The sequence below is a fragment of the Orycteropus afer genome, unplaced genomic scaffold (assembly GCF_000298275.1).
Source record: "Orycteropus afer afer isolate SDZICR_OR568_19922 unplaced genomic scaffold, OryAfe1.0 scaffold00290, whole genome shotgun sequence".
NCBI classification, from domain to species: Eukaryota; Metazoa; Chordata; class Mammalia; order Tubulidentata; family Orycteropodidae; genus Orycteropus; species Orycteropus afer.
This window is the reverse complement of record NW_006921877.1, coordinates 1,526,349-1,539,758: the sequence shown is the minus strand read 5'-3', so window position 1 is coordinate 1,539,758 and position 13,410 is coordinate 1,526,349. Positions and strand designations below refer to the sequence as shown.

At 44.4% G+C, this 13,410-nt stretch overlaps 1 protein-coding gene across 1 annotated transcript in view; it reads left to right on the top strand.

Annotated features, from left to right (window-relative positions):
* The window catches only part of TUFT1 (tuftelin 1), a 46,980-nt gene that overhangs the window by 28,206 nt on the left and 5,364 nt on the right, over positions 1-13,410 (top strand). Inside the window, exons 7-11 of the mRNA XM_007950880.2 lie at positions 3,581-3,694; positions 8,168-8,296; positions 8,875-8,969; positions 10,981-11,086; positions 12,135-12,218. Coding sequence (XP_007949071.2) covers positions 3,581-3,694; positions 8,168-8,296; positions 8,875-8,969; positions 10,981-11,086; positions 12,135-12,218 — 528 coding nt within the window. The remainder of the gene's footprint in view (positions 1-3,580; positions 3,695-8,167; positions 8,297-8,874; positions 8,970-10,980; positions 11,087-12,134; positions 12,219-13,410) is intronic.

Here is a 13,410-nt window from a genome sequence, read left to right as displayed (position 1 = left end):
TATCTTCTGTGTCTGTGTTAATTGGTTTCCCTTTTCTTTGTTGAAGAGGGTCTGTGCAATCCTTCTGCCTAGTCCGCCATCTTGCCCCGCCCTCCTATAGCTGTAGTTTTAAAGAACATTTGTATTTATGTTTTTGTGGTTATAAAGATAATACAAGACATACTTATTGTGGGAAATTCAGAAACACAGAAAAGTGAAAGAAGAAATACCAGTTGTAATCTACCCAGAGAAAATCAGTTTGGTGAACTTTCCTTTGTTTTTGTTTTAATACAAATATATTTTTACAATATTGACATCATACCATATGGGTTACATCTCAACATAAAGGAAAAAAAATTCTCACAAATGGACTAATAAGCAGCATCATGATAAATAGAGAAAAGATTGAAGTTGTTCAGGATTTCATTTTACTTGGATCCACAATCAATGCCATGGAAGCAACAGAAATTAAATGACACATTGCATTGGGCAAACCTGCAAAAGACCTCTTTAAAGTGTTAAAATGCAAAGATGTTGCTCTGAGGACTAAGCTGCACCTGACCCAAGCTGTTCTGGTTACCTAGTGCCGCTCTGACAAGAATATACCACAAATGGGACGGCCTTAACAAACAGGAGTTTATTTGCTTACAGTTTGGAGGCTTTAAGTCCAAGTTCAAAGTGCCAGGCTCTAGGGGCTGGGTGAAAGCCCTTCAACCTTGGGGTCCAGTTCTGTGTCCTGCTCCCGCCTCACTGGAGCTAGAGGCGTTTCTTCACTCAGACAGCTGCTGGCTGCTGAGGCTGAGAAGCCCGAGGTTGACAAGTAAAAAGGCACAGTTCCAATGTTACCAAACCTCACGGCAGGCCATTAATTTAAGTCCATTGTAAGTCCCAAGGTCGGCAGAGCATGGCAGGCTGCTGAACAACAACACGGCTACATGCAGGGTCCAAGGGTGTCATATGCTAGAGACTATCCCCAAGGCTTCTCCTTATATACAGGAAGCAGATCACATCCCAAAGGCAGCTACTCAGCTGCTCACATTAGATTCCACCATGGAGCTGATTATCGGTCTCATCATGGGGAATACTACATACAGCTGCCCAACCACTCAACCAGGCCCAGCCAAGTTGACACACAAACTGAACTACACACAAGCCATGGTATTTTTCAGTTGCCTCATATGCATGCGAAAGCTGTACAGTGACTAAGGAAGACCAAAGAAGAAATGATGCATTTAATTATGGTGTTGACACAGAATATTGAATACACCATAGACTGCCAGAAGAACAAATAAATCTGTCTTGAAAGAAGTACACCCAGAATACTCTTTTAGAAGCAAGAATGGTGAGAATTCCTCTTACATGCTTTGGGCATGTTATCAGGAGGGACCAATTGCTAGAGAAGGACATCATGTTTGGTAAAGTAGAGGGTCAGCAGAAAAGAGGAAGAACCTTAATGAGATGGATTGACACAGTGGCCGCAATAAGGGTCAAGTATAGCAATGATTGTGAGGATGGCACCAACTGGGCAGGGTTTCTTTCTGTTGTACATGGGGTTGCTATGAGTCGTTCTGACATCACCTAACAACCACAATAACCACATATAGTGCTGCTTTGTATTCTTTGATTGGTTGGGACTTTTTCTGGATTGTTTTATTTTTGGGGGCCCTCAAGAGCAGATTGAATCAGATATACCCACCAGTTCTTGGCACATTATTGTCATTGGTCCCATCAGGGTCTCTCACTGGTTCTACTGTTATTTTGCTGTTTTTTCCTAGTCCTCACTCCTTTTACCCTCTTCCCTTTAATGTATTCAGTACAATATGTCTATAAAATAAGTAAGAAGCCCTGGTGGTGCAGTGGTAAGTACTTGGCTGCTAACTAAAAGGTTAGTGGTTCGAACCCAGCAGTGGCTCCGCAGGAGAAAGATTTGGCAGTCTGCTCCTAGATTTACAGCCTAGAAAACCCTGTGAGGTTCTGTCACATAATAGTGGCATTATCAGTTGGAATGAACTCCATGGCACCTAACAACAATAACAACAGTGTGAATATTACTGTTTTCAATTTACATGAGGGACTTGTGCGTTATCTTTTTTTTTTGCTTTTTTACTCAACGTCATGCTTTACTACATGCATGTTGATGTATTAAAATCTAGTTTATTTTTTCTAAGTGGTATATGCAAAGTTTTACAGCTTTTTAGCTTCATAATATATCATGAAAATTTCCCATGTCATTAAGTAATCTTGGAAAACACTATTTGAAAGAAATGCATAATAGTCCTATTCCTGGAGCTTTTTGAAGCATTTTTCACCAGCCCATTAGCTTAGGTGGGAGCTCTGGTGGCATAATGCCTAAGGCATTTGACTGCTAACCAGGCTGGTGGTTCAAACCCACCAGCCACTCCTCAGAAGGAAGGTTGGGCAATCTACTTCCGTAGTAATACTGCCTCAGAAACCCAAGGAGGGGTTGCTAGGAGTCAGATCCGACTTGACAGCACTGAGTTTGGTTTGGATTGGTTTAGGTGTGTATATTAGAGAAATCAAGCAGATAACTATTGACAGTTAGGTTTACAATGTTGATTCTAAGCCACTTGCTTTAGATGTGCAATTTGGATTCGTCCCTTCAACTGAATCATATCTGACAAGTAATGCTGTTGGCATCAGATTATAACACCTCGTATTGTCTGTTCAGCCCCATTTTCCTCATAAGCTCAAAGCCCTACTGGATATTATCTAACTTTGTTTTGAGGCAGCCTGTAAGGCAGGGCGTGGTAAAGAGTCCTCACTGCTTCACAGAGGAAAAATGAAGGCACACTGGACTCAGGAATAATGCAGCTACTGAGACCCTGTCTCCCTCCTCCTAAATGAGAGTCCTGTGTTCTGGCTTGAAGGCGTAGCAAGACAGGGAGAACTTTTTCTGGCAGCCTTGCAGGGAGTTCATAAATGAAGCAGTTGGTGCCTATACAACAGAAATGGGGGCGAGAGCTTACATGCCAACTCAGCCTTAGCCACTAACCCGCGATTGGGTGTGTCTAGGAGAAAGACTGAGCAGTAACCCACGATGAGACAACTTTTCCTACAGCAAATCAGATTCCTGGACTAGTTCTGTGTGTTTGCCCTAAACCTGCCCATCCATCAGTAACACTTTAAATGCTGATCTCTGTATTAAATGCAAAGAACAATGAAAGACATGCCTTTGGGGTGCTCCCTTTGTGGTGGGTGTGGCATAGTCCCTGCCCTTGGGGAACCCTCATCTAAAAGGGAACTTGGTCCCTGCTCTCAGAGAGCTCTAGTCTGAAGGAGGGAAACAGGACATACACATAGTTCAGTTGATAACATGTATACAAAATTGCTGAGTGTCCTAATATAATTGGGTTATTTGAGGCTAGTTGAATTCTTTAGAGTATGAAGGGAGAATGTCTTTATATGAATAATTCAGAGCTCTTTGGTACCTAAGACCAACTCTGCCATTGTGTGTGTGGATTCTTTTGTAAGGGTAGTCTGGTCAAGATGATCTAAACCAGTGGAAGGGTGGAGAGGGAACCTTGTCTTAGTAAGTCACAAGCATAATGACATCACTTTCCCTTGCCTGCTCTGATTGTAGGTGGACTCCTGTGTGAATGAAGATGCTGAGAGCTTGAAGAAGACGGTGCAGGACCTGCTTGCCAAGCTTCAGGAGGCTGAGCGACAGTATCAGTCAGACCGGGTGGCTTTTGAGGTGAGATTTGGGATTTGGACAGAAAGTGCTCTAAGGGATAGACTGCTGAGTGCAGTTCCCAGTGACTTTCTCTGCATGGGCTTCATGGCTTTCTGGCTGGGTGCCATCAAGTAGAAAGGCAAGGAGTTGAGTCTGGGGCACCTCCTGTCTGTTTTCCTTCTCCTAGACATTTATAAGGGTTGCTATCCAAGGTTGGTCCATAGTTCACAGGTCAGCTCTTGTTTCTCTGCTCTAATGAAGTTGAGCTTCGGTGCTGGTCTGGGACAGCAGGTAGTTCAGAAGTTATTTTGCAAATACCACGATAAGAATCACTGGTCTCTAAAACACCATGTTGGCAAAGACTATTGCTGTCATGTTTGCCACTGACTCCCTAGTGTATAAAGTGTGTGCTTCATGATGTGGGCTGGATGAAGGGATGAATCCGTAATGCACTAGAAAGAACCATGCCCATGGAGTCAGAGGGTTTTTAAGCTCTAGTCTCAGCTTTCCTGTGTAGCACTTTGTAATTTTGAACAAGTGTTTCAATTACTGTTATAAAAGTAATACTAGATTATTAGAGATGATTAAAAAAATGCAGATGTCTATAGTGAAAGCCCCCTGCTATTAAAAATGTGTGAGGTCTTCCATAGTCTCCAGAAAATCTTATGAGTATGAAGTGAGGTTCACTGGGCAAACACTGAGTGTATTTTTTTCTAACCACTTTGTGTGAGATGAACCATCTTCTATTGTTCATCCACATGAAAAGTATTTTTTAAGATGTAAATATGTAATAATAGGATTATCTCCTGCTCAGGCATGTCAGAAGCTGGTGGAAAATAGGGCTTCGAACCAGTTCAGTCATGGCCAATGAAGCGAAACCGGAACAGACTCGAATTTTTTAAATTTGGGTGATCCAGAATGCTAACCAGAATGGGAAAAATTATGGGTTGAAGCCCTGGAATAAGACACTTGAAAGAGGCATAGTGAGCCCTTTAGGAGCCTGACGTGACATTGGATTACAACCAGGACTGTGGAGAGCAACACACACTCCAAGTGGCGCAGTTGGGTGCCATCTCTGAGTTGCTTACTGCTGTTCTTGATTCAGCTGGTCAAGAGATTTGGTTGCTATGCCATGCACATACTGCCCTTATTTTCTAAGAGGGAGATTAAATTTCTAGCTTCTACTTGTAATTTTTCTTGTTCTGATTACTGTTCTGGTTCCACCCACATTTTAAACATTCCAGTTTGTTCTGGTGTCCCTTTGTCAGCCCTGACTGAACCAGACTGAACCAGTTCGAAGCCCTGGCAGAAAAAGGACAGCCAGCCTGAACTCTTCTTTTTCATGGGACTAAGAGAGTTTTGGGGAGGATTGAAGATGTGAACAAAGGATGCTAATAATGATAAACTGCCCCTAAATTAGTTCAAGTCTTATTTAAAGAAATAGTTTTCCCTCCTTGATCATTAGTTTCCACTTTTGTAAAACCAAAACCTATTGCCATTGAGTTGATTCCAACTCATAACTACCCTACAGGACAGAACAGAACTGATTCATAGGGTTTCCAAGGCTATAATCTTTATACACCCAGACTGCCCCATCTACCAGGCTGCTGGATTCAAACCACTGACCTTTTGGTTAACACCCAAGTATTTAACACTGTACCACCAGGGCTCCTTCTACTTCCTTAAAAAAAGAAAGGGCTCATGAAATATACCGTATAAGTTTAGTGTATGGATTGAGTGAGGTAATATATGTGAGAATATTATCTAAAGAACTTTAGAAATACATTCTATATTTTTCTTAGTAATCAGTTTAACAAGCAGATTTTCCTGTCTTTACTGTTCTGGACATAGGGCAATACTAAGGTTAATTTGTGGCCTCAGAACAAAATAGCAGTGTGATAGAAGGAGTTTGTTGTATCTGTTTCAGATTCCACCATTTGGATCACTGAGCTGTCAATTTACCAGTTTGACAACCAGCTAATTGTTCCCTACCTTGTTAGAACAGCACAGGAGGAAGGGTGTAGTGCTGACCAGGCTGTAAATTTTGGAAAGAAATTTCTGTATTGAGAGGTGTTATGAATTTTAAAAGCACTTCACTTTGGCCACGCATGCACCGGGAGGGCTTGGTAACCCTGAGTTTCGTTCAAAGTTTGAGCCAAAGTGCTTTTAGTAAAGGCCTGTGGCCGCAGCACCCCTGACAGCTACAGCCACACACCCAGGGTTTAGAAGGGCTACTCTTAACCCCATGATGCGCAGATTCTGCTTACAGTAGGAGGTCCTTCTTGGGTTGTTGTCACTATTGGGGTGGGTTGGCACACCCTCTTATGATTAAGGGGCTCCTTTGAGGCAGAGTTGGCTGGAACAACAGGGACAGATATGGAAGGGGGGAGTCTGTGTTTTTAACTTCGTGATGGCACCAAAGCCCCATTAACACCATGCTGAGAACACATCAACCTAGGCACAGAGTTTGTGTACAGAAATGAGAGGCCTTGTCTTTAAGTTCCTACCCATGGGCCGATCTGTTACAGGTTAGTGTGGGCCATTCTAGGGCTTTTCACAGTCTCTCCTAATGAATTAGACTCTGGTTTAACTTCTCTGAAAGGAGCCCTGGTGGTGCAGTGGTTAAGCGCTCACCTAATAACCAAAAGGTTGGTGGTTTGAAGCCCTCAGCCACTCTGTGGGAGAGAGATGTAGCAGTCTACTTCTGTAAAGATACTGCCTTGGAAACCCCATGGGGCAGTTCTGCTCTATCCTGTAGAGTCTCTGAATTGGAATTGCTTCTATGGCAATGTGTTATTTTTCTGAAACAGGGAATAAGAAGGTCAGGATTGTCAATTATTGTGAAAAAATCTGCCATTAAGCTTGGATTTCCCGTTCTACTGGCTACCACTGTCAGGGAGGATTTGCAGAGAGTTTGCTCTGGACAGGGCTAGTGTGCAGCACAGACACATCCCATTACACATCATCCTGTGCTTTGCTTTCTCCTCCCTGATTCTGACTTTGGGAGGAACTGGGCAAACTGGCTGTTGCTATTCTGTTTTTCCAGGGCTGGCTGGGCTTTCCAGCGGTTACATGGATTGTGTTTTAGAAAGTGAATGAGGAGGCAGTTTGGGGTGATTGAGGAGAATTGAAATGGATGGTGAAGTAACTGGATTCTAGCACTCGCTCCTTTATTGACTAGCTGTGAACCTTGGATAGGTGAGTTGACCTTTCCTTATGAAAGGAAGGCATGGGACTAGGTGAAGATCAAGTCCATTCACAATTTCATAGAGCAGTTACTATGTGCTAGGCACTGTGCTGGGGAGCTCTGGTAGCGTAGTGCCTAAGGCACTTGACTGCTTACCAGAAGGCTGGTGGTTCAAACCCACCAGCCACTCCTCGGAAGGAAGGTTAGGCAATCTACTTCCATAGTGATACTGCCTCAGAAACCCAAGGAGGGGTCGCTATGAGTCGGGTCCACCTCCACGGCACATAACAACAACAACAGGCACTGTGGTGAACTTTGGAAATGTACTGAGACTCAAGGTCTTTGCCATTATGAAGCTGACAGTCTCTTCGGGCATGTATACAAGTAATCAGGCAAAATTTGATACGTGCTATGAGTGGAAGGAGCCTGTGTTCTCTGGGGGAACGCAAAGGAATGGCACCTCCCCCAGGCTCTGCAGGCTCTCCAGAAGAAAGATGGTCTGAGCTGAGACCTGACGATGATATATAGGTGTTGGCAAGACAAAGGAGGGAAGAAAAGAAGCAAGGGAGAGGCCTTTCTAATTCTGCAATTCTGTTTTTATCCTTTCTTAATTGGTTTCTCATCTTCAGTGAATGGCAAATTCTTCTTGGTGTGTAGTAGCCTTCCATATGCCGTTGTGGCCTTTGTGCATAGGCAAAAATATTACTTGAAGTGAGGGTGAGGAAGAGTTGGGGAAACAGAAGAAAGGACATGGAAGTATCTTCTCCTGGGTTATTTCCTTTTAAATTCATATGAAAGCCACATCATTGGGTTAAACTGAGGTGGCATTTGTGAGGATGTTGAAGAGTTCAGCAATCTGAAAAATGGTACTTGGGGGTTCCAGGTGTCACTTTAAAGTGGAACTTGATCAACTTTGTGCCACTTAACCCTGGGAATTGGTCTGGGATTGCTACTTGAGTCTGGGACGGGCGCCATGCTCATCTGAGCTGCCTCCTTTCTCCCATCACTGCTCCAGAGCCCCGCCCCCTGTTCCTGTTTGCTTTCCTCCCTCCCTCCATTTAATAAATCCCCATCCTGTGTTAGGGGTCCCTGAGTGGCACAAGTGGTAGTAGACTACTAAACAAAAGTTTGGCAGTTTGAACCTACCCAGTGGTACCACAGAAGAAAGGCCTAGTGATCTCTTTCTATAAAGATTACAGCCCAGAAAACCCAATGAATCATTTTTCTACCTGTAATACATGGGGTTGCCATGAGTCAGAAGTGACTCGATGCAATAGGTTTGATTTTGGTTTTATCCTGTATTCAAGGTCACACTCAGTCGGTACCAGAGAGAAGCAGAAGAGAGCAATGTGGCCCTTCAGAGAGAAGAGGACAGAGTACAGCAGAAAGAGGCGGAAATTGGAGAGCTGCAGAGACGCTTGTTAGGAATGGAGACGGTAATTGTTGGAGTTTTGGTTTTCAGTGCTTAGGCTTCTGGGCAGGAGGGGGGACCCCTGAGGATTGACTGAGACAATTGCTGAGCCTCTCCTTTTCCAACAGCTGCCGAAAAGGACACTTCAGAGCTTCCTTTGGCGTATACCTCTGAATACATTTTAGCCTTTAAGGAATGGGAGGGTCTTTCTAACCTCAGTTCTCCTTAACTAGAGTTTAACCCATTTCCATTTTAGTTGGGTTCTTATATAGCTACCCCTTTTGAGTGTAAAGACTTCTTAAGAAGCTGTTCAGTCTGGCTTCTCAAGGGTTGGCAGCCATAGCTGGCAGGTGGGCCTGAATAATGGGAGGCTAGGCTCTCCCTCCGGGCAGCTGGGCGAGGCTGGGAAGTTTCTATGTGCTGAGGGTGGGAAGGGTTATCCCTGATAGGGGAGGGTGCCCCATCGAACCAGCTTGGCCTGCTGCTCTTTGGCAGCTGTCCCAGGCCAGTAGAGGCTGAGTCTCAGCCCTGATGCCCATCTCACCCAAAGACAGATATTGTTGCATTCTCTCATCCAGATTTTCCTTCCTTTGGTCCACCCAGGAGCATCAGGCCTTACTGGCCAAGGTCAGTGAAGGGGAGACAGCGCTGGGGGAACTCCGCAGCCAGAGTGTTGACTGCCGAGCAGAACAGGAAAGGTAAGAGCCCTGTTCACTGTGAAGCTGGAGTGCAGGTTGGGGAGGGTGGTGGCCCATGCGGGCTGCAGCTCCCATGGTGGCCAGGTCTGGGGAAGAGGCTGATGCTGATGTCAGACCTTCCACCCCTGACTCATAACGTGCTTGCTCAGGGTGGGGCCCCGCCCAGGGAGATATTGTTTGGGAGGCTGCCATCTCCAGGGAGTTCATTTTCCATGGAGTAATAACCTAAAGAAAAAGCCTTTATGGTTTCTTTCTTTAGGTTATTTCTAAAGAAAGAAGCTGGGGTCAAGCGAGAGCTGGGAAAGCCTGTGTTGTAGCAGCACATTATTCCAAGATTATTGCACTTGATTTATTTCACCAGTTTCCTCTCCACCCAAAACAAAATGCAGCTGTAAACTATTTAAAATTGAATAACTTCCTATGAGTTCTGCTGATGAAAAATAAAATGAGCAGCTTCAAGACAGGAGACTGAACTTGCTGTCATTTGAAGCAATTCTAGTAGAAACTGAGCACCACCTATCAGCAACGGCATGAGAGAAAACTCTGAGATCCTTTCCGACTCTCAGGTTAGAGAGTTGTGTACATTCTCTACAATCAAAAGGGATCAGAGGCCCCCGACCAGTGAAACCCACAGAACAAAGATTGGACTGTTCTGGACTTTCAGGAATTGGGGGATTCTTGATGCTGTTGGCAATTAAATAAGATCTCAAGTGGTAAATCAAATTTAGTTTAACATCAACATATTGAGTCTGATCTTCATTGTATGAGTTGTATCTTTTATAGTTCAGTAGGTATTACAGGAAAGGCCTACTAAGGCCTGAGCACTGTGCTGGGTGCTGGGTCCCCTTGGTCTGCTGGGAACACTGTCTCATCTTTGGGATAAACTATATCTAGGCCTGCCCCAAGATGGGAGCTGAATGTGCTGTCATTTGAAACAATTCTGGTAGAAACTGAATACCAGATTATAAAACCTGGAAAAGGCATGAAAATGCAGACATCTTATTATAGCCTCTTTCCTGACTCAACTTCCTATCAGAATTACTTTAAATTGCTCAGCATTCCCTCCTCAGCTGTAGTGGAGCTGCTTATGAGCAAGAGGGGGGAGGAGCAGGAGAAACAAAAAGGACCAGATCATCTGAACCTGAGGTTTAGGAATATACATTCCAAATGCCGGTTTTCTAAATAAAAGATCGAGAAATAGGGGTATTGACGAGCTGAGGGTAGAAACATAGAATATTTGAAGTTTAAGAAGGATGTTTGGTTGCTCAGATTGCCTTGTAACACTTCCCCTACCCCACCCCCACCCCCACGCCCACGCCAGCAGTGCCTACCTTCTAGCAGCATGTACTTGTCAGCTTCCATAGATGGAACTGGAGGGTCATCAGAACAAGCAGTTCTTTAGAAGCTCCTGGACACTCCCCAGAAAGATCCTTTGAGGATCATGGCCCAGTTGGCTTAGAAGATGCAAGAGAAATAGCAGTGATCTGGGACTCGGGAGGCTTAGAAACAAAGTTGTGTGAAGAGGCTTTAAGGATCCTCAAATCCTGTCTCCTTCCTGGTATAAAATCCCTGCCAACAGCTTGATGGTGCTGGGTATAATAATCCCAGCTCCTAGTTGAATCTTTCTGGTAATGGAGAGCTCCTTACACATGAGACAGCCTACCTTCTGACCGCTTTAATCCTGAAAACAGTCTTCCCTGTGTTAATGTAAAAACTGCGTCCCTGGAACATCTACCCACTGGCTCTAGTTTTGCCCTCTGGAGCTATCCAGAATGACTTATCCTTTCTAACTTTTCTGCACCTCGATTTCCTCATTTGTACTAGGTGACCTCTGGTGATGCTTCTAATGGGATGTTCTAAGGTGTCCACCAGCTATTCTTCAGAGCAGACCATTGGGGATCAGGTAGAGGGCATCACACGTGATAGAAACCTCCCGCACTCAAGGCTCTTCCTGTGACTGGGTAGACAAGGCATCTTTCCCCTTCCTCAACCTTCTGGTCTTTATCCCCAGGGCTGCTAACCTGGAAAAGGAGGTGGCTGGGTTGCGGGAGAAGATCCACCACTTGGATGACATGCTCAAGAGCCAGCAGCGTAAAGTCCGGCAAATGATAGAGCAGGTAAAGAGGTCAGATCTTACCCTGCCTTGGGCTACTTCCTGTAGAGTTCACCACATTGAGTCTGGCTCTCCTCTCCTATCAGATCTAAACTTCTACTTTTTTATTGTCTTAGGGAGCTTGGCTTTATACTTACGTGTCTCCCGTAAAACATTTCTAGCTGACAATTATTAGAGTTTGGATTATTGGAATTTGCTTTTCTCCTATCTTTCTCCTGCCTTTTGGCCATTGGCTTCTGCTTTCCAGTGGGAAAAGAGGGAAGAGATTAGTCTCTCACACATTCTATGAAGAGTACTGGTAAATGAGAAACTGATTCACAGTAAACTCAATTATTTGCAGACAGATTAGCAACCTTTGGGTGTCATGGCAAATTTTCTGTCTTCTGCCACCTGAGTGTTAGGTATATACTCAGGATATGCCAATTTACAGAATTGTTTCAAGAGCTTAAAAAAAAACCCACAAAAAACAGTTGCTGTTGAGTCTACTCCAACTCATGGCCACCCCGTGTATGTCAGAGTAGAACTGTTTCTATAGGGTTGTCAGATTCCCATGTCTTTCTTCCGAGGTGCCTCTGAGTGGATTTGAATCACTAATGCTTAGCAGCTGAATGAATTAACCACTTTTACCTAGGGGGACATATTTGATACACATCAGCTCTGTGAGGGCTGACGTTTTTATTGATTTTGATTCACTGCTGTTTCCAGTTATCTAGACCAGAGCCTGTCATATAGTAAGCACTCCAGAAAATATTTCTTGAATGAGTAAATAATTTGTAAATAATTCCAAAGCCAAATAGAATAGTATTTGAATCACCCATTACTTTGGGTTATCAGGGTGGTATACCTTTCACTTCCCCTTCCTGTCCCAGGAGTAATCAAGAGTTTAATATTGGTTGAAATGAGGCTTTTCCAGAAGAGCTAAGCAAATCATGGGAGAGATACAAAGACCTGCATTTCATCTCTGCTGGCTCCACTAGCAGTTGGGGTGAAGTTCGATGAATGTGTGATCAGTCATTTAAAAATGAGCACCCATGTCTCCCACATCTTTGTAGCTCCAGAATTCAAAAGCAGTGATCCAGTCGAAGGACTTGGCCATTCAGGAGCTCAAGGAGAAAGTCGCCTATCTGGAGGCAGAGGTATGTATGCCAGGCTGCCCCAGAAGGGCAGCAGCCCTCTTCAAGGGAAAATTAGACATAGGGAGGTTATTAAGGGGATCTTGGTTCAGTCTAGCTGCTGCTCAGAAGTGAGCATCTGAGAAGGTTGATTGATCTTCATTTCAACTGAGTAAACATTTTCTGAGAAACTTTCGGGAGTTGTTGACAATGATGAGACGAGACCTGTCCCTGTTCTCAAGGGGTGTATCATTACGATCCATGCCCTGTGCCATGGCAACATGGTTTGGCAAGGCTTTAATTCTGCCCTTAAAGGCTTTGCATAGGAGCTAGCCATGGAGCTGGACCTTGAAAGAGGAAGAGGCATCCTAAGAAGTAGAGTCTTCTCCATGACGGAGATGATGGGCCTGATTAGCTAATAAATTGCCTTCCTAGTTTAATTTCCGCTCTGCTGCAGAGCCCTTCCTATTCATTGATTGCCTGAAGGTTGCTTTGCTGTCACTGTGAGATGATCACTTGTAGTAGGTGAGATACAAAGATGGGAGATGATGTTGTTCTTGTTGTTAGGTGCCATTGAGTCAGCTCCAACTCATAGTGACCCTGTGTACAACAGAATGAAACACTGCCTGATCCTGGGCTAGCCTCACAATCCTTGCTATATCTGAGCCTATTGTTGTAGCCACAGTGTCAGTCCAGCTCATGGAGGGTCTTCCCCTTTTCCATTGACCCTCCACTTTACCAAGCATGATATCCTTCTCCATGGAATGGGAATGGTCCCTCTGACAACATGACCAAAGTAGGTGAAATGAAGTCTGGTCATTCTTGCTTCCGAGGAGCATGCTGCTGCACTTTTTCTAGGACAGATTTATTAGTTCTTCTGGCAATCCATACTGAAAGTACTTCAGTATTCTTCACCCACACAATAATTCAAAAGCATCGACTCTTCTTCAGTCTTCCTTATTCATTGTCCAGCTCTCACATGCATATGAGGCGATTGAAAATACCATGGCTTGGGTTGTTGTTGTTGTTGTTGTTATGTGCCATTGAGTCGGACTTGACTCCTAGCGACCCCTCCTTGGGTTTCCAAGGCAGTATCACTATGGAAGTAGATTGCCCAATCTTCATTCCAAGGAGTGGCTGGTGGGTTTGAATCGCCAGCCTTCTGGTTAGCAGTCAAGTGCCTTAGGCACTATGCCACCAGAGCTCTGTGGCTTGT